Source organism: Pteronotus mesoamericanus, unplaced genomic scaffold (assembly GCF_021234165.1).
Source record: "Pteronotus mesoamericanus isolate MK-2021 breed Mesoamerican mustached bat unplaced genomic scaffold, CSHL_Meso_final contig_78, whole genome shotgun sequence".
Classification (NCBI taxonomy): Eukaryota; Metazoa; Chordata; class Mammalia; order Chiroptera; family Mormoopidae; genus Pteronotus; species Pteronotus mesoamericanus.
The window spans coordinates 1,924,503-1,952,059 of record NW_026555258.1 but is presented as its reverse complement, the minus strand read 5'-3'; the positions used below and the strand labels follow the sequence as shown (position 1 = coordinate 1,952,059).

Below are 27,557 nucleotides of genomic sequence, written 5' to 3'. Positions count from 1 at the left end.
CGGCGCAGGCCCGCAGCCAAGGCCGTCCTCGCCTCGCTCCACTTACACGCCTTGGAGGCGGCCGCAGAGCGCGCCCCGCAGCAGCGGGTGGGCGGGCAGAGCGAGCGGCGTGGGTGGGGGAGGGGACCGATCCGCCTGCGGAAGTGCCCGTGCCGGCCCAGCTGCGCTGGTAAACAATGCCGAGCGGCGCGGCAGAAAAGGTGCATTCGACTGTAGTCCTTTGGAAAACGCGAGAAACAGGCAAACGCCGCCACGCCGCCCGCCCAGCTTCAGTCTTTCCCCAGCACGCCCCCTTTCCCCGGCTTCCTGTCCCGCTGGACCCCAACCCAACGGTCCTCTGCAGGCCGCCAGGCTCGTTCTCCTGCCCCCTTTCTGACGGGCGCCGTAACGGCCCCGCGTGTGACAGCCCCGCCACCCCCACTCCAAGGTGCGGGGGGCTGGGCCCTGGGGGCCCTCCCCGTTCTCACCGGGCCTGGGGGCGCGCTGGGGGACGCAGAGGGGTGGGCGAGGCCGCGGGCGCCTCCAGCCGCAACCCCCAGCACTGCAGCGCCCCTCTGCGCCCCCGCCGTAATCCCCGCCCCTCCACCCGCGCGCCCCCGCAGCGCCCCCTCCCTCCGGCCGCCGACGGAGACGCGCGCCCTCGCGGGGACGCGGCGGGCGGCGGGAGCGCGGCCGTTGCGGGCCGGCCCGCGGGGCTGAGGGCGAGCCGAGCCGGCCCGCGCACCGGCTCGGCGCCCACCATGCGGCGGCTGCGGCGGCTGGCGCACCTGGTGCTCTTCTGCCCCTTCTCCAAGGGCCTGCAGGTAGGCACGCCGCGGCCCCCGCCCGGTGCCCACCCCGCCCGCCTTCGGTGCCCGGGCGGCGGCCGGGCTCGTGGCGTCCAGCCCTGGGAGGGGACTGGGGGGGCTGGGCGGATTCAGGACGCGGGGTGAGTGGCCGCCAGAGCGATTGGGGGTCCGGTGTGAGCGGTGTTGCGGGGGAGCCAGCCTAGGGGCCGGGGCGCCCGTGCAGCGTGGTGGCAGCCCCTGCTGCCAGCGCTGAAGAAGGCCCCTCCCCCTCTTGGGCTGGACCCTGCTCGCAGGAGCCTAGAAACCCACCAAAAACCCCCTCTTTCCTTTACTTAAAGATAAGGTTGGTTTTTCTGTTGCGGAAAACTTGGGGCACAGAAACGCTGCCAGAAGGACATACATCCATCCCCCTGGGCCATCCCCTGGCTGGCCGGTGTGCCCGACCCTCAGTGACCTTGCCGAAGACTCGCTTTTGGGAGGGTCCTCCGTCTGCCGGGAAGGCCCAGGCTGCCTTGGGTGCCAGCTGCTGGGGGGATCCTGCCACCTCTGCTTTGGGTGACAAGCCAGGCCCTATCAGTCTCAAATCATCCAGCTCCGCATCCCTGCCCCCAGCTGATCGGAGCCTTTCTGGGGCCAGGGCGGGTGGGTTCCTGCCAGGGTGGCAGCCGGGGAATGTGCGGGCTCCACGTCCGAGCCAGATGCCCTCCCTGCCCGCCTGGGGCCTTGCGGTGTGGGTGCTCGCCCTGCCTTGGGCAGGCGGGGAGGCGAGGGGCCTGAGGTCCCCCCGCCACGCGGGAGGTGGCGTGTGCCCTGGCCCCCAGCGCTGCCGGGAGGCCTTCAGCCTTGCCGGGCGGCCCGGGAGCGGCAGCAGGGCTGCACGGGCTTCCAGCGGGCGCCGCGGCCTGAGCCCTGCCCGGCCCCTCTCAGTGTCAGAGCAAGCCCTGAGCCTCGGCGTCCCCGCCCGCGCATTAGGGAGCCGCCCACGGGCCACAGCTCACTGTGGTGTTTCTGTCCCCTGAGCGGCCCTCCCCACTCCAACTGGTGGCTTTTCCACGCAAGGAAGGCCGGCCGTGTCCCAGGGCTCGCTCCCTGGCGGCTGGTCAGGGCAGGCAGGGCAGGTACGGGCTTCAGCGGCTGCTCCTGGAGGACGTGCCACTGAAAATGAGGATGTGAGGGTCAGCCCGGGTGAGGCGGGTGGGCTCGGGGTGCGCCGGGAGGCCGCGGGGGCAGGGAGCCGTCTGCGTCCCGGGCCCCTCAGACAGGCTCTCCCTGCGGTGGCCCTGTGAAGCCTGGTCCACCCTGCGGTCCCCCCACCCAGCCCAGACTGCCCTCCCCCGGCCGCCCCAGGACCCCAGCGCTGGAAGCCCACCCCGACCCCACCTGCCGCCACCACCTCTGGGTGTTTGCCGCCGGCCGGACATCCCGGACCCCGTCCTCCCACCGCCCTCCCCCCCGCTCCCCACGCCACGCCCCTCCACACTCTTTCGGTGCTTTCCTGTTTTTCATTTTGAGCAAATCTGACGGAAACAGACGCATCGGAGGGACAAATGGGCCTGAGGCCCAGCCCCCTCACTCTGCTGCAGGGCCGCTTGGGTCCCCGCTGCTCCTTGGCGGCGGCTGCGGTGCTGAGCCTGCCCCCTGAGTTCCTGGGGTCCTCCCTGTGCAGCCCCTCCTGGGGGACGGCCAGCTGTGAGCGGGGGCCGGGAAGCAGGGGGTGAGACGCTGCCTCTCCTGGAAGAACCAGAAACAGGACGGCCGCTGTGCTCGGTGGGGAGCTGGTGGCAGCCGCAGCCCTCGCTAACCAGGACGCAGGGCTGGGGCCGCGCGGGCAGTTGGTGCCTCCTTCGGGGACAGGCTGTCCTGGGGCTCAGCCGCTGCTCCCGGGGGGCAGCCTGCGAGGCCTGCGTTTGCCCGGACAGGGAGTGGGGACGGGAGGCGGTGCCTCGGAATCATCGGAGGCTGCGTGGGAGACACCCCCAGCCTGCCTGCTGTGACTCTGGGGCCCTCACACCCTGTGATTCCACCTGTCACCTGGGGCAGCTGGCCGGGGCACGGAGCCCTGCAGGGACGCAGCTCCGGGCCACCTGGACCTCCGGGATGGAGCCTCTGGCCGCCAGGCCAGGAGCTGCGTGTCTCACTTATTCTTTATTGTGGCGAATTGCACGTAACACAGAGCCGATCCTCTTGATTTGCCCACGTTTCGGGGCAGGGCTCAGGGACACTCACGCTGCTGTGCAGCCGCCGCCGCCACCGCTCCAGGACTGTCCATCTCCCCAGCCGGGCGCTCGGTCCCCCTCAAACACACACTCCCGCCCCGCCCCCGCCCCGCCCCGGCCCCACCGTCTGTCTCTGAATCTGCCTCCTCTGGGGACTTTGTGTGTGTGGGACACTGTGACCGGCTTGTGTCACTGGGTGTCAGGGGTGTCAGGACTTCAGGGATCCTCCCCGTCGTAGCAGGGGCGGGATTTCCTGCCTTTTCCAGGCGGGATGATGTTCCACTGCCTGGGGACGCATTGTGTCTGTCTGTCCAGCTGTGTGTCAGCGGCACCCGGTCGCGTCCCCGCTTCGGCTGTGGGGAACATGCCGCCGTGGACATGGGTATGCGAGGCGCGCGGGCCGGCTGTCCTTGCGCGGAGCTTGCATGTCTTGAGTGAGGAGGGCAAGGCAGGAGGGTGGTTTGTAAAACATACCTTTGTTCGGTAAAATAAAGAGTGGACTACCCCGTATTGCCCCATTTTGAAACTGATTTCACCTGCCTCTGTATTTAAAAGTCTAGGTCCCGGCCCTCACCTCCCGCGGAATGGGTGCGCCGGGTGGGGAGGGAGGCCGGAGGAGACCCTCGAGTGTTCCTGGGGGTGGGCGGCTCTGGACCCCGGCGCAGGGCGGGGCAGATGGGAAGCCTGGGGTGCCGCACCCGGAAGGGGGCGCTTCTCACGTGCCCCTCCCCTCGCAGGGCCGGCTGCCGGGCCTCAGGGTCAAGTACGTCTTCCTGGTCTGGCTGGGCATCTTTGCAGGCAGTTGGCTGGCGTACGTGAACTACTCGTCCTACGCAGAGCTCTGCCGCGGGCACATCTGCCAGGTGGTCATCGTAAGTGTCCCCTGGGGCTGGGCATGCGGACTGGTGGGCGGCAGCGGACGGGCGCTCCGTCCTGCCCGGTGCTGGGCCCGCAGGCGGGCTTTGAGGCGGCTCCCCTGGCTGGGGGCGGAGGTGGGGGGTGTCGCCGGGAGAGGGCGGGGCTGTGGGGAGGCCGCTGCAGGCACCCAGGAGAGCTTGGCCGGCGGCCGGGGGGTGGGCGGGGGGCAGACTCCGGATGGCCGGGAGGGAGACGGGAGGGCCAGATGCTGGTGACCTGGAGGGCCCCTCCTGGAGCCAAGGGGCCGTCAGCGGAGGCGGCCGGGTGTGGCCCTCAGAGAAGGGAGCCCTGGTCTGGGGACGGGAGACCCAGGCTCTGAACTTGCCTGGCCTGCCCCCACCCGCCGGGCGGCCTGGAATCTCTTCCGCGCTGGACGGGGAGGAGGGCCACCTGTCTGGGTTCTGGGTGGTGACTGAAGCCAGGGCTGCTCGGGGCCGAGTTTGGGGAAGTCTGGAGACGGTGGCGGGAGGGGCCTGGTGTCGGGATGGGGAGAGCCCCCGCGACAGGACTTGCCAAGGGCCCAGCGCGCAGCGGGCACCGAGGCCACCGCCCTGGCGCTGGGGTCGGGGGGCGAGGCCTCCGGGTCTGCCCTTGGGTCGTGGATGCACTCGTTCACTCCAGATGTGCCCACTGGTGGCCAGCGGGGGCCAGGCCTGAGCTGGGGCAGACACGTGGCTCGGCCCTCCCAGTCCAGGGGGCGGGGGGGCGCACAGCGCCCGTGGCGGAGCAGAGATGGAGAGGGGGCCTTGGCCTCTGGGCGGGGCCTGAGCGCAGCTGGAGCTCCAGGAGGGCGGGCAGCGGGGGAGGCGCAGGCGGTCAGTCGGCCTGAGGGCTGTGGGGAGCAGGCGCCCCATTTGGAGTGAGGGCGGGGATGCGCCTGGGAGGGGGGTGCAGTGAGCACGTGGCCAGTGTCACAGGTCTTTCCTGACCACTTCCTGTGCGCCTGCAGAAACCCCATCCTGCAGAGGGCGGAGGAGGCCGCTGGGGAGCAGAGGGGGCGGCCTGCCAGCCAGGAGGAACCTGAAGCCCCCGTTTTCCCACGCACCCTGGCCGGGCCAGCAGGCGCTCCTGAGCCCCGTCCCCGGGCTCTAGGGAGACAACCCCCTTTCCAGAGGAGACCAGCCCGCCCCCGGGGGTTATCGGCCACCTCGGAGAGGTTCCACAGCTTCTCCCAGGCCAGGCGCTGAGGGCCGGACCCCGGGTCAGGGATCAGACGCTCGCAGGCCTCTGGGTGCTGGGCTGGGCGCTGCTCACTGGGTCCCCGCCACGGCCCAGTCGGCAGACGGGAGACAGGCTAGGAGGGGCCGGGACTCACTTTGAGTGTGACAAGCCTCAGAGCTCTCCCCAGCCCTGGGGGCCGCCTCAGCAGAGCAGTCCGCGGTCCCATTTCCCGGCGGCCACCCCAGGGCTGGGTGGGGGGGCGGGCAGAGCAGCCCCTTGGCGGGAGGAGCCCCCGCCGGAGGGTAGGACGGAGGGGCGTGGTTTTCTGTCCTCTTCTGTCCTGATGATCGGCGGTCGCAGCACAGACGCTTCCTTCCTAGGTCACACCTCCGAGACCCCGGCCCTGGTGGCCCAGAGGCCCGGCCCCCACCCCCTGCTCTTGGGGGGGTGCTGGTTCTGCCGGCTCCCTGGCCTCCCCTGCTCATCGGGATTCATCCAGAGGGTCTTCCCTCCAGAGGGAAGGTCCTGACTCTGTCACCTCCGGGTCTCCCGGCCCCACCCGGGTCAGCCCCAGCCTGAAGGGGCGGGGGCAGCAGCTGCTGGGCTGTAGGGGACAGACAGCCGGCCGTGTCACCCAGCCGGCAGCCCCTGCGTCACACCCCCGCGCGGCCGCATCACCAAGTCGCAGGCCCTCTGCTCCCGCAGCAGCCCCCAGGGACGGGCCACACCGGGGACAGTGGGCGGGGGCAGGCACTGTTTCTGAGGGGGCCTGATGGTTCTCAGGCCGCAGGGAACGTGAGGCCGCGCCAGCTGGGCCTGGTGGTGGGAGCCGCCTGGTCACTGGCTGCGGCGCCCGGGGGCCCCTCTGAGGGGGCTGCGGCCCAGGAGCCACGGAGCCCCCGCGGGCGGCGGGATGAGGGCCTCTGCCCGCCAGCCCCGGGGCACAGCATGTAAAGGATGGGGGAGGGCCCGAGCAGCCGCGTCCTCAGGCCCCTTCCCGGTGTCCCCCTCCTCAGTGTGACCAGTACCGGAAGGGCATCATCTCTGGCTCCCTCTGCCGGGACCTGTGCAGCCTGCACGCGCTGGAGTGGAGGACCTGCCTGACGGCTGCCCGGGGCCAGCAGGTGAGGCGGGGGGTCGGGCGGGGCCCCGCGGGAGAGCCCCCTCCTTGTGTCCCGGGGCTGAGGGGTCCAGGTGCAGGGGGAGAGGGACTTCTACACGGAGGGTCCCTGTGGCCTGCCCAGGTGTACAGCGGGCTGTGGCAGGGCAAGGAGGTGACCATCAAGTGCGGCATCGAGGAGGGCCTGGACCCCAAGGCCGGGCCGCATGCGGTGCCGCGGCGGGAGCTGGTGCTGTTTGACAAGCCCACCCGGGGCACCTCGATCAAGGAGTTCCGGGAGATGACCCTCAGTTTCCTCAAGGTCAGTGGCTCTGTGGGTTGCTGTGTCCACTTCATGCCCCGGGGCATTAGCACAGGGTGGGAGGCGGGCCGGGCAGGAAGCCGCGCATGCGTGGGAAGGGGGCGTGGCAGGAGCGGGTGAGAGCGGCGGAGAAGCGACCGCCCCCTGCCTCCCCGACCCCCCGCAGCAGGCCCTCGCCTCGGCACTCAGGCGCCCACCCCCAGGCCCACAGGGACAGTCCCTCAGAGCAGCTCCAGGAGAGACGCGGGCGGGTGGGTGGCCAGGGTGGGCTCCCCCCAGCTGTCACGGGTGGTCCCGCGGGCCGCCCTCCCAGCCGGCACCCGAGGGTCTGGCGGGACCACACCACGGCCGGCATCCTGCCACCTGGGCCACGCGCTGACTCTGAAGCCACTGTCTCCCTTTCTCTGGGTGCCAAACGCCAGGCGAACCTGGGAGACCTGCCCTCCCTGCCCGCGCTGGCCGGCCAGGTCCTGCTCATGGCGGACTTCAACAAGGACAGCAGGGTGTCGCTGGCCGAGGCCAAGTCGGTGTGGGCCCTGCTGCAGCGGAACGAGTTCCTGCTGCTGCTGTCGCTGCGGGGCAAGGAGCACGCCTCCCGGCTGCTGGGCTACTGCGGGGACCTGTACGTCACCGAGGGCGTCCCGCACAGCTCCTGGCACGGGGCCGCGCTGCCGCCGCTCCTGCGCCCGCTGCTGCCCCCCGCCCTGCACCGGGCCCTGCAGCAGTGGCTGGGGCCCGCGTGGCCCTGGCGGGCGAAGATCGCCATCGGCCTGCTGGAGTTCGTGGAGGAGCTCTTCCACGGCTCCTACGGGAGCTTCTACATGTGCGACACCACGCTGGCCAACGTGGGCTACACGGCCCGCTACGACTTCAGGATGGCCGACCTGCAGCAGGTGGCGCCCGAGGCCGCCGTGCGCCGCTTCCTGCGGGGCCGCCGCTGCGAGCGCAGCGCCGACTGCACCTACGGGCGCGACTGCCGGGCGCCCTGCGACCAGCTCATGCGGCAGTGCAAGGGCGACCTCATCCAGCCCAACCTGGCCAAGGTGTGCGAGCTGCTGCGGGACTACCTGCTGCCCGGCGCCCCTGCCGACCTGCGGGAGGAGCTGGGCAGGCAGCTGCGCACCTGCGCCACACTGAGCGGGCTCGCCAGCCAGGTGGAGGCGCACCACTCGCTGGTGCTGAGCCACCTCAAGACACTGCTATGGAAGAAGATCTCCAACAGCAAGTACTCCTGACGGCGCTGGCGCAGTGGGGCCTCCGGCCAGGACTGCCTCCCGGGCCTGGGTCCCCTGCGCTGGGGGCCTCTTCGCCCTGTCCCCGGACGAAGGGCCGGGGTGCAGGAGCTGGGCCCGTGATCGGAGGCTCCTCCGCTGCAACCCTCCCTCGCCCTGGGCCCAACAGCCAGACGGACGGACCGTTAGCTGGCACGAGAGGCTGGAAGGGGGAGGGCAAGACGGAGGGCCTGGAGCCTGAACAAGGGCTGGCCGACGGGAGCCACCCAGGCCGCCTTGGGTTTTGTTACTTTCAGGAACGTTTGATGTGAATAAATAGCTCTTCCGTGCGTACTCTCCGAGTTCCCCGTACCCTGCCCGGCCCCCGTCCTGTCCCCTGCCGCCCAGACCCGCCGCCACCCCCAGCAGCTGGGACACAGAATTGGGGGCTGCCAACGCCTGCAGAGCATCTCAGGGTCATGGCTGCCAGGGGCATCCGCGGGTCCCCAGAGCCAGCCTGGGGCAGTGAACGGGGCGAGGGGGCGGTGTGTGAGCGGATGCTGGAAGCCGACCCTCTTTTCTGGCTCATTAAGTCCCGTGGACCAGCTGTGCCCGGAGTAGGCCGGACTGGCGGTGAAGGGGCTGGGCCAGCAGGAAAGGCGCTCCTGCAGCCAGCGGTGACCCTCGGCCCCTCCGCTGTAAGCCTGCTGCTCAGGACGTGGCCCGACCAGGAATTAACTGATTTCAGCGACCCGCCCAATTGGACTCCCGCAGGACACCCCTCCCCTGTGGGGGCCCTGCCGGCGAGCACACACCTTCCTCACATTCCAGACTTAGCCTGTCAGGCCAGGGAAACGCCCATGGAGCGTTCTACGCCCTCACTGGTGTGTCTCTGTGGGCTGGGTGCCAGCCTGGGTTGCGGGCCAGGCGGTCCCCGGGTGGGGCACGAGAGGCCACTGATGGGATGTTTCTCTCCCTCCCTTCCCCTCTCTAAAAAAAAAAAATCTGCCCGCGCCAGCCTACAAACCAAAGGGTTGCGGGTTTGATTCCCAGTCAGGGCACAGGCCTGGGTTGCCGGCCAGGTCCCCAGGAGGGGCGCATAAGAGGCAACCACACATCAATGTTTCCCTCTCTCCCTTCCCCTCTCTAAAAATTAAATCTTAAAAAAAAAAATCCAAAACAAAAGATAGTTTGTAAAACTCTTAAACAGTTCCTCCTCAATACATCAAAATGCCTATTTTTTCCCATCCGGATTCCCTTCCCATCGTGGGCAGCGGGGCAGCTCTGGGCGGTCAGCCGGCCCCCCTGCCGAGGGCACGGTCGACTTGCTCGACGTGCCTGGACTGCACGGCTCCACTAAGATGTGGGTTTTAGTGGAGTGGGAAGTTTCTTTGATTCGCAACAATTTGAAAAAATAGCCAAACCCTGTAGCCTAGAAATACAAAAAATATTTAAGAAAAAGACCCATCGTGACTGCACAAAATGTGTACGTCCTTCTACTTGGAAGTGACCTCTTGTGGCTCTGTGCCCCTGCCACCGCGTTGAGGGTCGCCCTGTGAGCCCCAAGTGACGCCGGGGACCCGCAGGCGCTGCCACGGAGCAGGGCCAGGACGCTCCAACCACCTGAGCCACGTGCCCCGTGCCCACGGGGGGGCCCGCGCAGCCCCAGTGGCCGCTGCACGCTTTTTGTGGAGGGTCTTGTGTCCCAGACAAAGTGCAGCTCCTGGGCGGCGCGGCTCACCCGCAGCCCACCCGCAGCCTGTGGAGCCCGGGGGAAGCCAGGTCGTTATGGGATGACTCGGAGCAAAAGGATCTACAGCGGAAGAAGTGAATGCCAGCTAAGGATGGTCTGAACTTTCAGAAAGAGGTTTTAAGAAATGTCAGGGTGACAAGTTCCCAGGCACCACCCAGAAAATCAGACCACGATGTCGGCCCCAACAGGCTTTTAATGCAAAGAGCACTGCCCCCTGCCCCCCGGGCCATGACACAGAGGACATTTATTAGTTAAGGTAAGGCGGCCACAGAACACAGGACCGAGGGCAGAAAGGGACAGACACTGTGCAAACGCTGCTGGGCCTCCGTGGCACCGGGAGCCGCCTCCTCGCTCCCCTCGATGCTCCGTCCCTGAGACCAGAAGGGCCTGGCCGGCAACGGGCTGCCTTTTGAAGTCCAGGGCTGGACGGTGCCCCAGCCACTGGGGACCCTTGAGCTCAACACCGCGGGTGTCAGAGGCTGACATAGCCCCGAACGTCTCCTTCAGCCTCTGGACGAGGGGTCCTCAGGACCTGCGAGGTCTCCGTGGAAGGCAGCCGCCAGCACGGCATGAAGTCTGGGAGGAACCACCGCTGAAGGGGCGTTGTCCTCAGACGAAGCACCTTCTACAAACACTGTCAGAGACGAAGCTGTCAGGAATGACCACGCTTCTGGGCCCAGCCCCCTGCTCCCTGCACCCCCGCCCCACCCCACCCCACACGACCCCACAGGGAACTCGCACTCAGGGAGGACCCTGCGCGGTGAACCCAACGGTCAGGGGTGGTGGGGGGGGGTGTGTGTGTGTGTGTACTCGACACCCTGCCACCACCCCGCCCAGGGAGGCACCGCGTGGGGCACGAGCAGGGGTGTGAACAGCCTGTCCGTCCACAGGCGTCAGTACATGAAGTTGTAATGAACCTCATCACCGCTCAGCAGCCCCCACCCCCATAACTGGGGAAACTGCCTATCACCACAGGCAAGTTTAAAGACAAACCAGCATTCCCCAACTTTGGTTATGAAGGGCTGCGATGCTGTCCGCAGGGTTTTGTGACACTCACTAGCAGCACGCCGCGTGTCTGCTGCAACCAGAGGCGGCCGCTTCATGGTAAGGGCCCCGCACACAGCACACAGGACTGCAGGGCAGCTGCTCCCGGCATGACGCTTCACACGCCTGCGGGCTCTTCCGCACCCGAGGCCCCTGCCCGAGGCCGTGACTGTCCCCCACAGGCCTGTGCAGCAGCGGCCCCCGGACCGGTGGCGCTGAAAGTTGCATCTGCTGTGGCGGCATGTGTCGGACAGCATCTTCCCGGCTCTCCGCTCTCTCCAGAACAAGGGGCTGTGCCTGGGCGGGCCCAGCAGGAAGGTTCCCCTTCTGTAGACAGCACACCAGCCGCTTCCGGGACTACCCCCAGCAGCGTGTCCTGGCGCCGGACCGCGACCCTTTCAGCTCGCCCAGCAGTTCCTGGAATGCAACAATGTGGCTGCTGAAGCACCCCCCAGCCTCCCTCAGCACAGCCAAGCCCAGCTCCCTCTTCTGATCCTCCACTCGCCACCCAGTTTCTGGTGGAGTTCATGTCAAAAGTAACAGACCCAGCCTCGTGAAAGTTTCAATACCAAAAAGAAGCCCTCGGCTCTAAGAAAACGTCATGCCCTACTCTGCGCCCCATGGGTGCCAGCCCCGAGCTGGCCGCTGGGCTCACGGGTGGACGTGAGCGACCCCCTCGTCGTCCTCTCTGGTCATCAGGCCCACTAACTCCTGCCACTCCACGTCACCCTGTAGACAAGCCATGGGAAACCCAGCGCCTAACGCGAGGAAAAGTGGGCAAAAACCGGCAGTTGCTCAGTGGCAGGAAGAATAGCCACAAGTCAAGGCGCCCATTCTCATAACAAAGCTGCTCCCCCCGAAAACTTGATCAAGGACACAGCACCCGGGAAGTCCCCTCCCATGCACCAGGGCCATCCAGCGTGGCCACAAACGATGAGGTCCGTTCCCAGGCAGGGTCACACTGGCTCGGGGGGAAGCCAGCCGCCAGGCTGTGACGCCTCTTGGCGCGCCATCTCGGTCGCGGCTTTCCCTGCCCCGCGCAACTCCCAGCTGCCCAGCCCCATGAGAAACCCGGCCAGCCCCACCCAGCCAGGCCAACCCGGACCCACAGAGAGGGCGAGGTGATGAAGGTCGGCCCAGTCTCCACACCCAGTCTGCTCCCCAGTGAGCAAGTGGAACAAAGAATCAATGTGTCTCCCTCTCTCAAATTGAAACAAAATACAAAAAGCATGCAGAGTCTTACCCTGAGGCAGCTGGCCGAGATCTTGTGGGCTCTGATAGCACAGAGCTCTCCACCTGCAAGGGGACAAGGACAGCCTGGTGACACCTGCCATCCCAGCAGGGTTACCAAGAGCGGCGCCTGCCGCCCCCAGTGCCCCGGCGGGACCCATCACCTGCAGAGTCACAGCTGGCCCACCAAGGGGTCCCCAGGGACCCTGACTTTCCACTCGCCAACAGGCAAGTGCTGGGAGTGAACGTCTGCACCCCTGACCCAAGCCGACAAAGCCTCTCTTGCTCCTCCCAGCGCTCTGCTGTCTCAAGGGCCCCTACCGTGGGGGCGTCCGGGTGCAAGGTGGCGCCTGACTGCCCACCCAGGCCCTGCCCACCACAGGGAGCTCAGAGCAGCTCTGCGGCCCTTAGCCGGGCCCGCCTGCCTGGGCCTGCAGAGCACTCCCTTCCAGGAAGGAGCCCTCTCCTGGCCGACCCGCCGGGCCGGAGTTTGTTGCGCGCACCCTTGCACACTCGCGCGCGCACACACACACACACACCCCCCTCCTTGGGCCCTCAGCACAGCCTCTCCCGGCAGAGGGTGGCGGGCCGGAGTCCTGCCTGGGGTCCCTGCTGCGAGTGCACCTGCACGGCGCAGCCCACCGGCCGGGAGCCCCAAGGGCTGTCAGGCTACAAACCATTCTTAGTGCCCACCGTTCTGGGCACTGAGCGTAGAAATAGCCTCTTCCTCTCTGCCCTGGCGTCACAGGTGCAGCACAGCAGCCGCGTCTGTGGTGCCGGCGGATGCGCACCTGCAGGGCAGCCGCCCCCGCCCTGCCCCCACCCCAGGGCGGGGCTCCAGGCCTGCAGCTGCTCCCCCCTCCCCCGCCCGGGGAGCCCTTCGCCTTTTCTACTGTCACCCTCCTGGCCCCGGACGCGCGCAGCCCGAGGTGGAGATGGAACCCCCGGGCCACCCGTGAGTGCCCCTGGCGGCAGACCAGTGCGTCTACGGTGCAGCTGGAGCGCTGCACCCTCCCAGCGAAAAAGCTCCCGGCGACGTGCCCAAGACCAGAGGGGACAGTGGCGACACAGGAGCTGTGACTCGGGAGCCTCCTCGCACCTCCCACGCTGGAGGCTTCCCACCCAGGTCTCTGACGTCACCTCCTCCACCAGGGTTTCTGCTGGTCCCGGCCGCGCAGCCTGAACAGCTATCCATGAACCCTTCCTAATGCAATGCAAGGAACGCGCGGATGCTCCCCCAGCCCCCCCGAAGCTTACTCACCCGTCCCGCTCATCCCTTCGCTGGCGGCAGGCTCCCAGCTGCTGCTCTCAGACGCACGACAATCTCGTGATTGGGGGGTGGCCGGCAGGCCCAGCGCTAGAAAAGAATCAGAGCTTTCACCGGTTGGGCTCCAGGCCACCAGCACGCGGCCGCGGCCGCAGCGGCGAGTGTCAGGCCATCAATCATCCAGGCGCTCACGCCAGAACGCTGGGCGTAGACAGGCCTCTCTGCTCTCCGCCACCTCATGACACAAATGTGACACGGCAGCCACATCTGCAACGCCTCTAGGGGCCGTGTGCAGGAACGATCGACTCGCAGTCTGTCCCGACCCCGAGGGCGCGGGATCGAGAGTCCCCACAGTCACCAAGGACGGCACCCAGAAGGGGCTTCGTCCGCAGGCTACGCCTCGGGACCACCTGCTCCAACACCAACCGGTCAGCTCACCCGGGCTCCAGGGCGCCCTCCTGGGAGCTTGGTTCCCAGCAGGAAAACTCCCCAAAGAAAGAAAAAAACCAGTTTATGAGAACGTTACAAGCCCACAAAGAGGCAAGTCGCCGGCCGGGACTTTGCTGCATTTGGTCCACAAGGCGGCCCTGCCACCAGGCCTGAGCTTCTAGAGAAGCGCAGCCCGTTGCCCTCCCGGGGGCGCCCTGCTTAGCCCGAGCGTGGAAATGAAGGTTACAGACGCAGGGAGGTCAGACGGAGACAAGGCGGCCCCCCGCCTGTGATCCACCGCGGACGCCAGGTGACCCGGCCGCCGCGCCAGCCAGCAGCAGTCACACCCACTGCCACTCGGAAGTCGCCCAGCAAGCAGGGAGGCAGCCCACCTTGCGCCGCGTGGACAGGGACGAGGGCTCCCTCGCCGTTCCTGCCTCCTTTCCACGGGGCGCAGCCCCCGGGAGGTCCCCGAATCCGCAAAGCGCCTGCGCCCATCCGTCCAGCAAGGCCGCGGCGCGGCGGCAACACGGGCAGGCGCCGTATGGGCCACGACCCCCGAGGCCGCGCAGAGAGGCCATGAACACTCCAGGTCCTGCGGCTCGGAAAGAGGGAAAGAGAGCGCGTCGCGCCTTTTATACCGCGTACGGCGGCCCGCGAGGGCCAAGCCGCGCCCGCCGGGAGGCCGCGCCCGCCGGGAGGCCGCGCCGCAGGGCCCTCTAGCGGGCTGGGCCTTTCCTGCTGCCGCCCGCGTGTACGGCTCACGCCCCGGGGGCGAGCCCGGCGCAGCCTCCGCCCTCCGCCCGCACGGTGGGACCCGCCTGCCGTGGGCAGCGGAACGGCGTGGGCTGGCCGGCATGTGCAAAGCACTTACAGCGGTGCGAACTCTCCGCGGTGTGTAAGCGGTTCCCGGTCCCCGGTCCCCGGTCCCCGCCCCGCAGGGCGCCCTGAGCTGGGCCACTTCTCGGCGCGCTGCCCCAGGTTCCACCCCGGGGTCGGGGCACAGGCAAGAATCGACCACCGAATGCGGTAATGAGGGGAACAACGGGCCCACGCTTCTCTTTCTCCCTGCCCCGACACTCTTTCCTTTCCTCTCTCTAAAATAAAAAAAAGGACAGAATGAGACATCAGTACACACAACACAATGACCTAAATAAAACCCTGACAGCGCCACGTGTTGTGCGGCCGAGGAGCCACGGGACTCTCCCGCAGGGGGGTGGGGTCACCTTTGAGAACTGTGGTCGTGTCTCTGGAAGGCAGACGCACACCTGTAGGACCCACCGCCTCCCCTGTGGGGCGCACACGCCACACCAAGCGCCGGCGCTCCCCAGCCTCGGAACAGCTGAGGCCACGTGTCCGTGACTTCTCCGTCCCTGGGTGGCGGATGGAGAAGTCAACTGGGTTATACACAGCGTCCGGCACAAGTAACACCCCCTTTTTCATTACAAAATCATAAGTGCGTAATTCTGTAACATAACAATATCACACTCAAGCACGCCATAGGACATTTTAGGTGAAATGTTGAAGTTAAAACTATAAATTATTACACCTATATTATTACCCTACCAACCACTCTCAAGCAGGCCTTACTTCTGCTGGAAATACTCTATTTTTTTTTTAATACCTTATATTAAAAAAAAAATTTTTAGTGTGGTAAAAACGTGCATCTCATCAAGTTTGCCATGTCTCAGGGCCCAAGTGGACACTTCACACCTCCAGACCTCATTCATAGGATGGAGCTGGGGGGACGGAGAGCCATCCATGCGCAGCGCCCCCCCCACCCCTGCCCCCGCCCGCTGCTCCAGGGCGCCACTTCCCTGTCCTTGCCAGCACAGGTTATTTTTTGTATTTGTTTTGTTTTGTTTTGTTTTTTGACGTTAGTCACGCCTCCGTGTGTAGAATGGTCTCTCATTGTGCCTTTGATTTGCCTTTTCCCGGTGGCTGGTGCTGCGAGCGGCTCTTTCTGGGCTTTCTGGCCGGTCCTGCCCGTCTCCCCGTCTGCGGAGACAGCGCCATGCAGGCCTGTGCCCGGCGTTCAGCTGGGCTGGCTTGGTGCTGCTGCCCGGTGGCTGGAGCTGCTTGTGTGTTTGGCTGTTCACTCCTTTTGGACCTGTGATCTCCAGACGCTCTCTCCCATCCAGAGATGGTTGTGTTTACTCGTCCGTGTGTTCCTGGTGCTCAAGATCTGCGGTTTTGATTGACTTCGGTTTGCCTGTTTCCCTTCGTCTTTGTTGCCGGTGCTTTCGACGCCCTTCCCAGGGAATGATTGCTCAGCGGAATGTCGTGGACTCCCCCCGTGTTTTCTCTGGGACTGTCATAGTTTCAGATCTCACATTCGCTCTTTGATTCACTTTGAGTTAATTTTTGTACACTATGTATATTTTTATAACAGGATTATACAGAAATAAAACAGCTACTGACAAGCTGACGGCTGTGCATGGTTCTTAGGAGCATGATGAAAGCACTGTTAGCCAAACGCGAAAGGGTACACTCTGATTTCACTTACATACAATTCAGAAATAAGGAAAACTAATCCAGAAGCAAGAATATGGGTCCCACTTGGAGGACAGAGGGCAGTGACCTGACGTGGGTGCATCAGGGCCGCCTGGAGGGGGGTCAGGGCTGTGTCCTGTGGGTGCTGGTGACCGCTGAGTTCTCTTTGGGTAATTCCTATTTCTAATAAACATGCTACGTTCAACTTGCAGGAGCAATCAGACGACAGCCTTGTTTTCTGGTTAGTCCAAGGCCAGACACGCAGTGGCTGGGGCCGGACTCAGGCCTTCGCCCTCCTCCATCAGGCCTGGTCCTTTCCCAGGGGCCCGGCCAGGTGACTCCTCTCTGGGCATCGGTCTCCTCATCTGGGAAGCGGGTGGGTTGCGGTACCCTCTCGCAGTGAGTGGCAGGGCCTCCCTCTGCAGCCGGCGGAGCAGGCGAGGGGCCCTCCAGGCAGGGAGAAGGGCCAGAGCCCCACTGATGCTCAGGAGCAGGGGGCAGCTAATGCCCGGCCCCGCCTTCCTGTCTCAGCTCCTACCCTTCTATAAGCGCAGGTGACCCGACCTGTGTGCTCTCTAGCAGGTTCGTCCTTGTAGCTACGGCCGCGTTGGAGGGTCAGAGGGGGCACTTTTAATATTTCCTAATAGCGTGCTGTGAATGTGCCACAGACTAAGTACCGGGCATGATCTCATCACAACATGTTTACACATTTTCTAAAACAAAAAAGAAACTGAACAATTAAAATTAGAGCGGTGCCAGGAAATAGAGCCGGAAGGAAAAGAGCGCCCTGGCAGGGAAGCGCCGTTTCTTTGTGCGGGGCTGTGGCCGTGGCGCCGGACGCCACTCCTGGGCACTGGCTGTTCCTGCTGTGTTTCTCGCTCATCCTGAAGTTTCCTCCCGTTCTTCTCCAGCTGAAACGAATACAGTGGTTTTTTCCTCTTTGAGATTTCATTTACTTATTTTGTAGAGATGGAGAAGGAAGGGAAAGAGAAACATTGATGGGTCGCCTTTTGCATGCTCCCAACCCAGGCCCAACACAGGGGACCTGGCCGGCAACCCAGGCCAGTGCTCTGACCAGGAATGGAACCTTTTGCTTTGCTTTACCTCGCCCACCCACTGAGGCCCACCAGCCCCTGCCATACAGTGTTCTGTTACAATGTTTCAACCCTATCCTCGTGGTGGCTCCGGGCAGGCGCGCACCTGCGGCTTGTTTTCCATGGCGGCCCGGGGCAGGCGCGCACCTGCGGCTTGTTTTCCATGACGGCCCGGGGCAGGCGCGCACCTGCGGCTTGTTTTCCATGACGGCCCGGGGCAGGAGCGCACCTGCAGCCTGTTTTCCATGATGGCCTGGGGCAGGAGCGCACCTGCGGCTTGTTTCCCGTGACGGCCCGGGGCAGGAGCGCACCTGCGGCTTGTTTTCCATGACGGCCCGGGGCAGGAGCGCACCTGCGGCTTGTTTCCCGTGATGGCCCGGGGCAGGAGCGCACATGCAGCACATGACGGCCCGGGGCAGGAGCGCACCTGCAGCCTGTTTCCCGTGATGGCCTGGGGCAGTGGCATGCCTGTAGCGTGCGCAGACGCTGCGTGGCTGAGGAAATAAGTGTTTTTGGCTCATTTACGCCCGTGGGTTATGAGCTAACGTCTTTGTTGGGGGTGGGCTCTAAGGAAGAAGGGGTCGTTTGAGGGTGAACTGAAAGTGGGCACGTGCCCAGAGTTTCCTCCGACAGCTGAGTGGAAATCTGGATGGGGAAAGTCCTAAATGGTCCTGTAGTTTACCCTTTGGGGAAAATAACACACGAAGCCTTGGCTTGTCTTTAAAACAGTAAGAAAAGTCAGTCATGTCCTTCACATTTTGCTTGCGGGTCATGGTTCAAAAGGCAGCTTTCTCTGAAAACGTCCTTCTGACGACCAGCCCACTCCCAGAAGGGAGACAAGGAGGTTTTTCTCTGTTCCCCGTGAGAGAGGGCCTGGGTCGGACGCCGGAAACTCCCAGTGCGCCCTTGGGCCCCCCTTCCCTGGGCCTCAGTTTCCTCATTTGTAAAGCTGGGCTAGGATGGCGGGGTTTCATGGTTCCCAAAAGTCCTTGGGGCTCCGATGGCCAAGGGCTTCCAGTTACCAAATGGCCTTCAGGCCACGACAGGTGACGCAAATGTTTCCGGTTAAGCCAGTGAACAGAAAACCAGAGGGGAGCCAGGCCCCCAGTAGGGGGTGCACGAGAGGCAACCCCACATGGATGTTTCTCTCCCTCTTCTTCCCTCCCCCTTTCTCTAAAAATAAAATCTCTAAAAACAAACAAACAAAAAAACAAAACATCCCAGAGGGGACAGCTCTGAAGGAATTCTGGGAGCGAAGCTCTTCTGCACCTGTGTCCCCTTTGCACGGTCACTGCTCCGGGGCACCGCCCTCTGTGTCCCCAGACTTAGTCGCTGGCCGCAGACACTTTCATTGGTCTTTGGGGAAGATTTGTGTTCAATCCGATGAGTCCCTGGACCTGGTTCCCCTGAGTCACGCTCAATAGTGTTCATGAATCCCGGGCGCCATTTTTGAACATCTCACCTGTGTCCCGTGGGGCGAGGCCGGCCCTGGGCCCTGTCCTCCCGGAGGAGGGGCCTTCTCTCCAGGGGCCTGCTGGGCGGGACAGAAGCCTCAGTCTGACAGCCACTGCGCGTGTCCCCGCGTCAGGGAGGTCGGGCGCGGGCCGGCCTCTCACGGGAAGTGCCGAGTCGCCGGCTCCCGAGCGTCTGCTGCACCAGGGACGCTAAGCCTTCCTCTGGCCCTGGGGTGTGAGAAAAGCTTTCCCGTCTGGGGTTTCTGTGTCCAGGTGTCTGCGCTTTTGTGGTTTTTGGTTTGGGCACAGGTTCCCGGCTGGCCCTGGCTCTGGGGTCACTCCCAGCACAGCCGTGTCTACCCTGAGGTTACGCACAGGTTTACGAAAGGGGCCTGTTTTTTAACACGTAACCGTTAACCCATCTTCGATTTCCCTTTCAAGTAACAGACATGCTATTTCACATAAACACAGAAAGCGCATGCGTATAGGCAGGCACAGAGGCGCCTGCTGAGACTCCGCTGACAAAGTGTCCTGAGGAGGCACAGGGACAGGGACAGCAATCGGGTGGGAAGCACAGCAGGTCCAGGGCCTGCCGGGCGGTGCTGACGGTCTGGCAGGTGCACCGGAAGTGGGGACGTGGGGGAGGTCGCTGCCCTTGCAGGCTGGCACCAGGTGCCCTGCCGGCTGCTTCACATCACAGGGTCTGCCCTGACCGGCCCCCCCGGGGGCTCAGCCAGGGGCAGGCTGACCCACGTTTACATGGGACTCCTTTTCGGAGGGGAAAGCGTGTAAAAGCATAGACTTCAAAACCACTCACATCTGTGTCCCGAAGGGCATCAGGACAGAAGGAGTGGGCCTGGAGAACCTCCCAAGTGCATGGTCTTGGGCCTGGCGGAGGCTGGGGCGGAGCAGGCGGCCCCGCTCCACGGGCTGAGGCTAAGCCACTCGGGAGGCAAAGCCCCGGGCCTGAGCCTCGTGCTGGCCAGGAACGGGGCCTCCCCCGGCCCTCTCTGGGCCTGGTTCTGGGACACCAGTGGCTGCACTTACTGCGAGCCCCCTTGTCCCCATGGGGGGGGGCCCTCCTGCCCTGGCGGCTCTCCCTAGTCCCCCCGAGACGCCCGCGGGTCAGGGCTCAGAGGCGGCCAGGCCTAACGGGGCAGGTCAAGCTCGCCGGCAGCAGCAGGGGGCACAGGGGACGGGACTCAGGAGGCCAGCCCTGCCTCTCCCGGGCCCCGGGCACGCTCACCATTGCCTTTGGGGCTCTCTCGGGGTCCACCTCCAAGGTGGCAAACGTGGAGGTCCCTCCTGCCCGAGCCCCTTCGGGAGCCCCCCCGCTGGCCGCGCCCCACCCCTGGCTCTGTTCCCAGGCCCCCAGGCCCGCCCTGGCTGCCACTCCCGGCACAGCCCCCACCGCCCTCCCCCAGCTCCCCCAGCTCCGGAGCAGAGCGAGTGACCAGTACATACTCCCAGGCCTCTCCCTGTTGGGTCTTCAGGGGACAGGATGGCAGGGGCCGGGGAGGCCTCCGTGTGGTTCCCAAGGAGCATGGAATGAGGGCCACTGCAGACCAGGTGTCATGGCTTCCTGGCCTGGCCACCCCCACCTCCCGTGCCTTTAAGCCCCTGTCTCACTCACGGTCCTGCCCAGGCCTGACCGGCTCCGGAGCTGCCTGTGACGCCCTCCCCCGGCCACCCTCAGCCCTGGGCGGTCAGAACTCTGGGTCAGCAAGCAGTCCCATCTTGTGTCCCAACGTCGCGCGTCCTGGCTCCCCCGCGGCCCCTCCGGTGCGCTCTCCACCGGCGTTCAGCCCCGGGGACCCCACCTGCACACCAAGCCCTGGAGGGGGCCCCTCGTTTACCCGCCTGGACACTTGCATTTTCACATTTCAGGTCTGCAAACTGAAACGATGATTCCTCATGGTTTCAAAGTGGCATTTGGCTCCCTGCGCCTCCTAAACCACAAGCCATTGCCTGTTCCCCAACCCTGACAGGAGGCAGATGAGACCCCTGGGGCTTGTTTTCTTGTCCCCTGTGCTCTGCAGGACAGGTGGATGCATGTCTAGCCACATGGGGCCACGGTCCCAGACCCTGCTGCCCAGGCACTTCCCTGCAGACAGGGTGCCCACATGTGCAAACGCTGACCCACCAGGTGGCACGCTGGGCAGAGGCCCGCCCTCGTCCCAGGCCCGCCTTCCTGAACCCCGGGGAGGGTGGCCTGGCCCGCGGGGGCGTCATGAAGCCCCAACATGGAAGATGGTGGCCTGGCGGGGCAGCTGGCACCTCTGCCACCCTCTCCAAACTACACGCCCATGTAACAGCCCATCTCCCCAAAGCTCGAGCACCCTGAGGGCAGGGACCTGTGTGCTCCGGGGGCCTGGGGATGTCTGGAAAGTGCCGCACCGGGGACAGCACGTGCGCACGGAGCACATGGCGGAACGCAGAGGTCCGAGCCCCGTCCTGCCGGAACCGGAGTTTCCTTCTGTCGGAACCAGGCTGTCTGCTTTGTCCGGTCCCACTAGATGGGATCTTCCGAGTGGTCACCCTGTCACCTTGGGTCACAAAGCAGCTCCCGAAACCAGGCAGCGGGGAGGCAGCCCAGCCAGGGGCTCTCCGGGTCGAGGATAAAACTGCCCTGGTTGAAGAACCTAACCTGCAAAACCCCGACTTCCAGGTGGACGCACAGTGGGACCGCGGGGACAAGTGTGCTTCCTGGCCGGTCCTTCCTGGCCAGGCCTCGGCGGGCAGCTGCTCAGAGTGTGACCGGCAGCGGGAACGCAAGGCTGGGAAGACTCAGACGCACGAAAGGCCACAGCCAGGGACGAAAGGGCTTCCCAGCTTAGGAACAGGCCTGGCCGCCGCTTTTATTTGGGAGGAGAGCAGACACGCCCCGCGGAACGGCCTGTCAAGCCGGCCTAGCTTCTGGGGGCGGAGGGTCTGCGGGACCCCGGCGCTCGGCGCCCTCCTGGCTCTGCAGCCGATACAGGGCCTCGACCTGCCTGCGCCTGTCCTTGGCCCGGCTGATGGTGACCCGGAAGAGATGGCAGAAAAGCCGGACGGAAGGGGGCGAGTCATCGTTGCCGGGCACAGGGTACGTGATGAGGCAGGGGTTGCAGTTGGTGTCCACGATGCCCACCGTGGGGATGTTCATCTTGGCCGCGTCTCTCACGGCCACGTGGGGCTCAAAGACGTTGTTGAGCGTGTTCAGGAAGATGAGGAGGTCCGGCAGGCGGACGCCGGGGCCCAGCAGGAGGGGCGCGTTGGTCAGCAGGCCGCCCTTGAAGTAGCGGGTGTGGGCGTACTCGCCGCAGGCCCGGGCCGTGTTCTCGATCAGGTGCGAGAACTGCCGATTGCGGCCCACGAACAAGATGATGCCCTTGCGATAGGCCACGTGGGCCGTGAAGTTCAAGGCCAGCTGCAGGTGCGCGGCGGTCTGATCCAGGTCGATGATGTCCTGGCCCAGGCGGCTCCCGAAGATGTAGGGCTCCATGAACCTGCCAGAGACCCCACCCAGGCGTCAACAGGGCTCCTCCCTGTCCTCTGTGGGGGCACCCTCTCCCCATGACGACAGACGGGGTGAGGACCCTGTCCTGTGAGGGACGCCGGGGCAGCTGGGGGGCGGGGCGGGGCGGGGCGGGGCGGGGCGGGGCGGGGCGAGGGCTGGTCTGGCGCGCAGGCCGCGGCTAAGCCTTAGACAAGCGGCTTAGCCTTGGAACCTGGGCCTCGTCATGTGGGGACCCGAACACAGCTCATCCCCACGTGGACGCCTGGATGTTTCAACGTGAGGTCACAGCCACTTTTGTCACATCATCCGTTTGGAGGGTTTATGACAGAGGCCTCCTGCGGCAGGGCTGAGGGACCAGCCGAGCAGGGGGGTGCCCCAGGCTGCAAGTGTGCGGGGTCGGGTCAGATGCCAGCCAGGCCTGCGGGGGGACGACCTGAGGGCACAGAGGGCCAGTGGGGCAGGAGAGACGGGCCAGCGCAGATGACGGGTCCCTCGCCCTCCCCTCCACTTCAGCCTGCTCCACCTGGCTCTTGTCCCTTCCCACGAGCAGACGGCTGGAGGCGCCCCAGTCCCATCTCCCTGGGCCACGATGGAGCGCCCCCCGCCCCCCGCCTTGCTCCCGCCGGGACGCCTCTCGCCCCAGGAGCTCTCAAAACGCCCCACTGATGGGACGGCCCAAGCTGCTCCCTCCCAGCTCCCACGTGACACTGGCACTGGGGTGACCAAGGTGTCACCCCTCACAGGACCCCAGCTCCTGACGTCCCCCAGGCCTCCCCTCGTGCCGGTCGTCTTGGAAGAGGCCACCGAGGTCTGCAGTGCACTCTGTGTCCCCCCAGCCCCAGCCCCGCCCCCTCGCGTCCACCTGCTGTTCCAGCTCTTCTGCCCCAGGGGCCAGGCCCCTTCCCCGCTGGCCTCCCACCTGCCCCTCCAGGCCCCCGATCCACTCCCCATGCAGCCGGCACACTGACCACGCGGGAAAACCAGGCCAGTCACTCCTCCGCTGCGGAGCCCTGGGGCCCTCCCTCACCCCCAAGATGACCCATCGCCCCCCAGGGCGGAGTCTCGCTCCAAAGTGAGAAGAGGTGCGCGCGCGCGCACGTGGATGGAGGACTACGAGCTGAGTCTGAGGACAAGCCCCCGCTTCTCCTCGGGGCCTGGGGGGGCCCATCTGGAGGAGAGGGGGGCTGTGCGCGGGCAAACTGACACTCGCCAGTACAGAGGGGCCCTGCACCCCAGACCCCAGTGCAGGAGGGGCCCAGGACCCGGCACCCACCTGTGCCGACAGCCGGCTTTGTGTCCCAGGTGCACCCGGGCATTGAAGAGGCTCCTCACGGAAAACAGCTCCTTGACGTTGAAGAAGTCGGAGTGCTTGAGGGGCTCGCTGAGGACCCTGTCCTGGAGGTCTGGCCAGGAGGACACGGAGCTGCGTCTGTGCCCCTGCTTGGCCCACCCTCCCCCGTAGAAGTGACATGGCCTGGGGGAGGGGCGGCGAGGCGGCACCTGAAGGTGCCCAGGGCCACGGGGCCCTTTTCCGGGAACCGAGTGCAGAGGTCGGGTTCCGACCCTGGCCCTGCCGTTTTTGAGGTCCCCACGGTGCCTCCTGGGCCAGCAGAGCCGCCCAGGAGGGAGCCTAGCCCTGCCTTTACTCCCAGGACGTCCGCTGTGTCTGACCCCCACCCCCAAGGGAGGTGCTGGCCCTGCCCCTTCACTCTAAAGTGGGGGTCACTCTAAAGCCGTGTTCAGCGCGCAGCACCTAGCCCGTGGGGCTGCGGGGGGGACAGGCCCTCCCTTCTCCCCCCTTGAGCCGGATCCCTCCAGGGTTTCACAACTAAACCAATGGGCGCTCAGGACTCCTGGCGACAGGCGATTGATTTCAACCCAAAACGGGGAGGCCTGGCGCCTACCGCCCCCACCCCCCAATCTGCCCAGGGACTCGCTTTACCGTCGCTGCTCTCGGGCTCGCTCGGGGCGGGAGCCGTGGCATTTCCCAGCGTTCTGCTGCTCGGCCAAGCCGGGCCCGGGGTCGCCGCCTTGAGGATGTGCAGCCCGAGCGGCCTGGGCCGGACACCTGCGGAAAGAGCGGAGAGCTGGGTCACGCCGCGCGTCCCCGGGTTTCCTCCCGCCCCCAGGGCTCCGTGCGGCGACCTTGCAGGCCCAGGGCGAGGGTCCTGGGGAGGGGACCCTGCAGGCCTGAAGCGGGGATCCTAGGGAAACGACCCTGCAGATCCGGGGCTGGGGCCTTAGGAAAACGACCCTGAAGGCCAGGGGCAGGGATCCCCGGGAGGCGACCGTGCAGGCTTGGGGCGGGGGTCCCCGGGAGCGCTCACCCACGCTCAGCAGCCGGGTCAGGGTGCCCGCGGGCGCCATGGTGCGCAGGAGGCAGACGCGGCGCCAGAACGGCTTCTTCTTCCGCCGCGGCCCGCTGTCCCGCCGCACCGCCGCACCGCCGCCTGCAGGCCTGGAGGTGCCACTGCGCGCTCCAGCCCGGCTTCCGAGGCGCCCCGCCTGCCGCCCCCGTGGGAACCCGCCGGGCCCGGGCACTGTCCTCACCTCCGGCCAGTCTAACCCAACCTCTCGCTCCCAAAAATCCTTCTAATTTTTAAACACTGCTTGGCTTAGGGGGATTCCGCAAACTTAGGCAAGTCCGGAGTCGAAATGCAGACTCTGGGTACTGGGGGCACGGAGTTGCAAGGTCAAGGAGGACCCTCGGCGTGCACAGTGGGCGTCGCGACCCAGCGCGCGGTCGGCCCTGCGGCACCTTACGTCCTGCAGGTCGTGGGTGGAGGCCCGGCGCCCGCGTTATCCCGCATTTGGGACAAGGTCAGGACGTGACCTGTGCGCGAGAACGGCCCGCCTCGCCCCCAGCCCTCAGCCCCCAGCCTGGGTAGCCGGCACTGCAACCCCAGGAAGCGATGCTTTGTTATCCCGGCCAGCGGGGCCCTGGGTATTCACCCCGAAGGTTCTAGGTTTCGCATTCCAGCCCCGCCGGCCAGCGAGGGGGGGGGGGGGCGTGGCCCGGCAGCCGCAGCTCCTTTAAGGACCGGCCCCACCCCGTCAGGTGGTTAAGCGGTCGCTTAGCAACAGGACGCCGCGAGACCCTCGTGGCTCAGGCTGTGGGGAGACTGCTGGTTGCTTTGCCTCTCTCCCGGTGCAGCGCCCGTAGACGGCGAATGTCCGAGGAGAACCTGCGAGAGTGCGCGGAGCCCGTGGAGCCCGCGGCCCAGGCACCCCCGCTGAAAACCAGCGACTGCTACCGCGTAAGTGAGGACCTGCCGGCCAGGTTCAACAACCCGGCATGGTTCCGCGGCTACAGGTGAGGACCATAGTGGGAGTCTGCCTGGCAGACGCAGAGGAAGAGAGGCCACCTTTTCCAGCGGGCATCCAGGTGCCCGACTGGCCCTGCGTCTGTTTAGGTAGTCCTGGATGCAAGCGTCACCAGGTCCCCAGCCTGCCTGGGCGCCCAAGGCAGCTCCTCACCAAATGAACCACAGAAGTGCTGCCCAACGCTTTGGGCACACCAGTCGGTGGGCCCAGCCGGTGCCCGCGGGGCAGTGGCTGACCCCACAGAGGCCACGCACCCCAGGGCCTGGGGCGGGGGTGAGTCTCCACGCCTCTGGGGAGCCTTTGCAGAGTGTGACTCCGGCCGCACGTCCGGTGTCATGCTGAGTCAGAGACCCATGAGCTGCTGAGTGCATGGCGGACTCCCCACTCTGTCACAGGTGGGCAGCACCCTCCCCGCCTTCCTGCCTTCCTTCCCATCTACAACCCTGGAGCGACAGGGCTCTTATCCTCCCTGCCTTCCGGGGAGACCGCTGCAGGGTGGGAGGACTGGGTTGTGCCCGCCAGAGATCTCGTCGTGTAGGGCAGGGCTGGGGCGTCCGGACCCACTCGGCTGAGCCGTTCTGTTAATGGAGGCTGTACTACAGACTGCAGGCCTGGTCTCAGCGGGCTCAGAAGTGGAGGGACCCCCTGGGTGGCAGGGCCTGGAGGCTGAGCCATAACTCGGGGCCCATCCCCCTGCCTAGGAGATGGCCTTGTGTGATGGCCGGGGGGTGCTGAGACCAGCACCTGCCCCCCGAAATTCTCACAGGGGTGTCCGACCTTTTGGTGTTTCTGGGCCACACCGGAAAGATGAGTTGTCTTGGGCCACCCACTAAATACACAGACGCTAATGAAAACTGACGAGCAAAAAAAAAAAAAAACGGTTTTGAGTAAACTTATGAGTTTGTGCCGGGCTGCGTTCATGGCCATCCTGGGCTGTGTACGGCCCACGGGCCGGGGGTGGGATACCCCTGCCTGGGGCCTGGTCCGCCTGCGGAGGACAAGGGCAGAGGCGAGCAGAGGCGCCGGGGCCCGCGCTTCCTGGGAGGCCCCTTCACGGCTGCGCCTCCAACCTGGGGCGTTAGCCGCAAGGCTCCGTCAGCCAGACCCAGGGGGGCCGCGGCCCGGGCAGAATGAGACTCAACGGATGGCAGACAGAGCAGGCTTCTCCCCTGCCAGGACCAAGGAGCCCGTCTTGGTGTACAGGACCAGCAACCAGGCCTATGGCGGCAGGGCCCCCACCGTGCACGAGATGCCGGTAAGCAGGAAGTGGGGGGTGCAGGAGGGTGTTTCTGGGAGCCACCCACACGCTGGGTTCCTGCAAAGGGCAGCACGTCCCGGGGTGGCACAGGAAGGCGCAAAGCGGGAGGGGCCCCTCGGACCCCGCTGGGCTGGGGCCAGGTAGGAATGAGCACACCCATGGTGCAGCGTTTTCAGGGATGGACAAAGTGCCCGTAGACTTGCTTGCGATGTCACAAGGACACACGACCAACCTTGCAACTGAGGGCGGTCGCTTCTGAGGCAGAGAAATAAAGTCCGGTAGCTGGCCTCGCAGCGGAGCTCAGAACTGAGCCGCGGGGAGCGGCTTCGGGCGGGGCCTCAGGTGTGCGCACACCGTGCTGGCCGGCACCGACCCTCTGCCCACAGGCAGGCGGAAGCAGGCCCTGCTGATCGTGTTTCCCGGTGTGAGGCATGCGTGGGGACGGCCAGGGGCACACTAGGCTGCCCTGCCGGCCTGGCTGTCCCTGGAAGAGAGACATTTTCTTACAGATGCTTATTTCTTCCAAAAATACCTAAGGACGGACTGTTCAAAGGTACTGCCATACATTGCTGTGTTCCCTTTTCATTTCCAGAAAGTATTCTATGCAACTTCGAATAAATTTTCCAGAACACTAGCAGCAACTGGAATGTTCCGGAACAATTCTCTCAACGTCTACATGGAGAAGAGCATTGTGACAGGTGCCGACAACCACGTCACCTCCTTTGACCGGCTGAACTTCCATCCGAGCTACAACGTCAGCAGGCCGTCCATCTGCAGTGACTGAGGGGCGGGGCATCCCCGCCCCCCAGCACGGCCACCTGGGGAATTGTCACCACCCACCTCGACTTTGATGACTTGCCCAGCGGTGAAGGTACTGAATTCACTGCTTTCCTTCAAAACATTTTCCTCTCTAGTGTAGCAAAGTGCGCGAACGGGGCTGTGCCGTGCCACTTTCTCAGCTGTCGTCTGCGATGGAAGGGCGCCGAAGCCTTGAACG

The 27,557-nt window shown here is 65.5% G+C and overlaps 3 protein-coding genes and 2 non-coding genes across 5 annotated transcripts; 2 read left to right on the top strand and 3 right to left on the bottom strand.

Annotated features, from left to right (window-relative positions):
- The first annotated feature begins 663 nt into the window (after window positions 1–663).
- Window positions 664–8,052, top strand: DIPK1B (divergent protein kinase domain 1B). Its single transcript, XM_054584793.1, has 5 exons — window positions 664–803; window positions 3,742–3,876; window positions 6,100–6,207; window positions 6,328–6,504; window positions 6,927–8,052. The coding sequence occupies exons 1-5, from the start codon at window positions 741–743 to the stop codon at window positions 7,737–7,739; spliced, it is 1,296 nt and encodes a 431-aa protein (XP_054440768.1). The 5' UTR covers window positions 664–740; the 3' UTR covers window positions 7,740–8,052.
- A 4,349-nt stretch (window positions 8,053–12,401) lies between these two features.
- On the bottom strand, window positions 12,402–12,545 carry LOC129079732 (small nucleolar RNA SNORA43). The gene has a single exon (XR_008530094.1). It is a non-coding gene; the product is annotated as a small nucleolar RNA SNORA43 (small nucleolar RNA).
- A 624-nt stretch (window positions 12,546–13,169) lies between these two features.
- Window positions 13,170–13,298, bottom strand: LOC129079735 (small nucleolar RNA SNORA17). The gene has a single exon (XR_008530097.1). It is a non-coding gene; the product is annotated as a small nucleolar RNA SNORA17 (small nucleolar RNA).
- An 8,012-nt stretch (window positions 13,299–21,310) lies between these two features.
- MRPS2 (mitochondrial ribosomal protein S2) lies at window positions 21,311–24,376 on the bottom strand. Its single transcript, XM_054584791.1, has 4 exons — window positions 24,306–24,376; window positions 23,921–24,046; window positions 23,252–23,381; window positions 21,311–21,967 (listed from the first exon to the last, which is right to left on the bottom strand). The coding sequence occupies exons 1-4, from the start codon at window positions 24,343–24,345 to the stop codon at window positions 21,379–21,381; spliced, it is 885 nt and encodes a 294-aa protein (XP_054440766.1). The 5' UTR covers window positions 24,346–24,376; the 3' UTR covers window positions 21,311–21,378.
- A 772-nt stretch (window positions 24,377–25,148) lies between these two features.
- PIERCE1 (piercer of microtubule wall 1) lies at window positions 25,149–27,344 on the top strand. Its single transcript, XM_054584790.1, has 3 exons — window positions 25,149–25,291; window positions 26,479–26,557; window positions 27,153–27,344. The coding sequence occupies exons 1-3, from the start codon at window positions 25,149–25,151 to the stop codon at window positions 27,342–27,344; spliced, it is 414 nt and encodes a 137-aa protein (XP_054440765.1).
- The last annotated feature ends 213 nt before the right edge of the window (window positions 27,345–27,557 follow it).

Excerpts from the sequence above, each read along its gene's own strand:
- DIPK1B (XM_054584793.1), top strand. The coding sequence starts at position 741 with ATGCGGCGGCTGCGGCGGCTGGCGCACCTGGTGCTCTTCTGCCCCTTC. Across the intron at positions 6,208-6,327 it reads CGGCTGCCCGGGGCCAGCAG|GTGTACAGCGGGCTGTGGCA; the intron begins GTGAGGCGGGGG and ends TGGCCTGCCCAG. Across the intron at positions 6,505-6,926 it reads TGACCCTCAGTTTCCTCAAG|GCGAACCTGGGAGACCTGCC; the intron begins GTCAGTGGCTCT and ends GCCAAACGCCAG.
- MRPS2 (XM_054584791.1), bottom strand. The coding sequence starts at position 24,345 with ATGGCGCCCGCGGGCACCCTGACCCGGCTGCTGAGCGTGG. Across the intron at positions 23,382-23,920 it reads CGAGCCCGAGAGCAGCGACG|ACCTCCAGGACAGGGTCCTC; the intron begins GTAAAGCGAGTC and ends CCTCCTGGCCAG. Across the intron at positions 21,968-23,251 it reads AAAGCCGGCTGTCGGCACAG|GTTCATGGAGCCCTACATCT; the intron begins GTGGGTGCCGGG and ends GGTCTCTGGCAG.
- PIERCE1 (XM_054584790.1), top strand. The coding sequence starts at position 25,149 with ATGTCCGAGGAGAACCTGCGAGAGTGCGCGGAGCCCGTGGAGCCCGCG. Across the intron at positions 25,292-26,478 it reads GCATGGTTCCGCGGCTACAG|GACCAAGGAGCCCGTCTTGG; the intron begins GTGAGGACCATA and ends CTCCCCTGCCAG. Across the intron at positions 26,558-27,152 it reads CCACCGTGCACGAGATGCCG|AAAGTATTCTATGCAACTTC; the intron begins GTAAGCAGGAAG and ends TTTCATTTCCAG.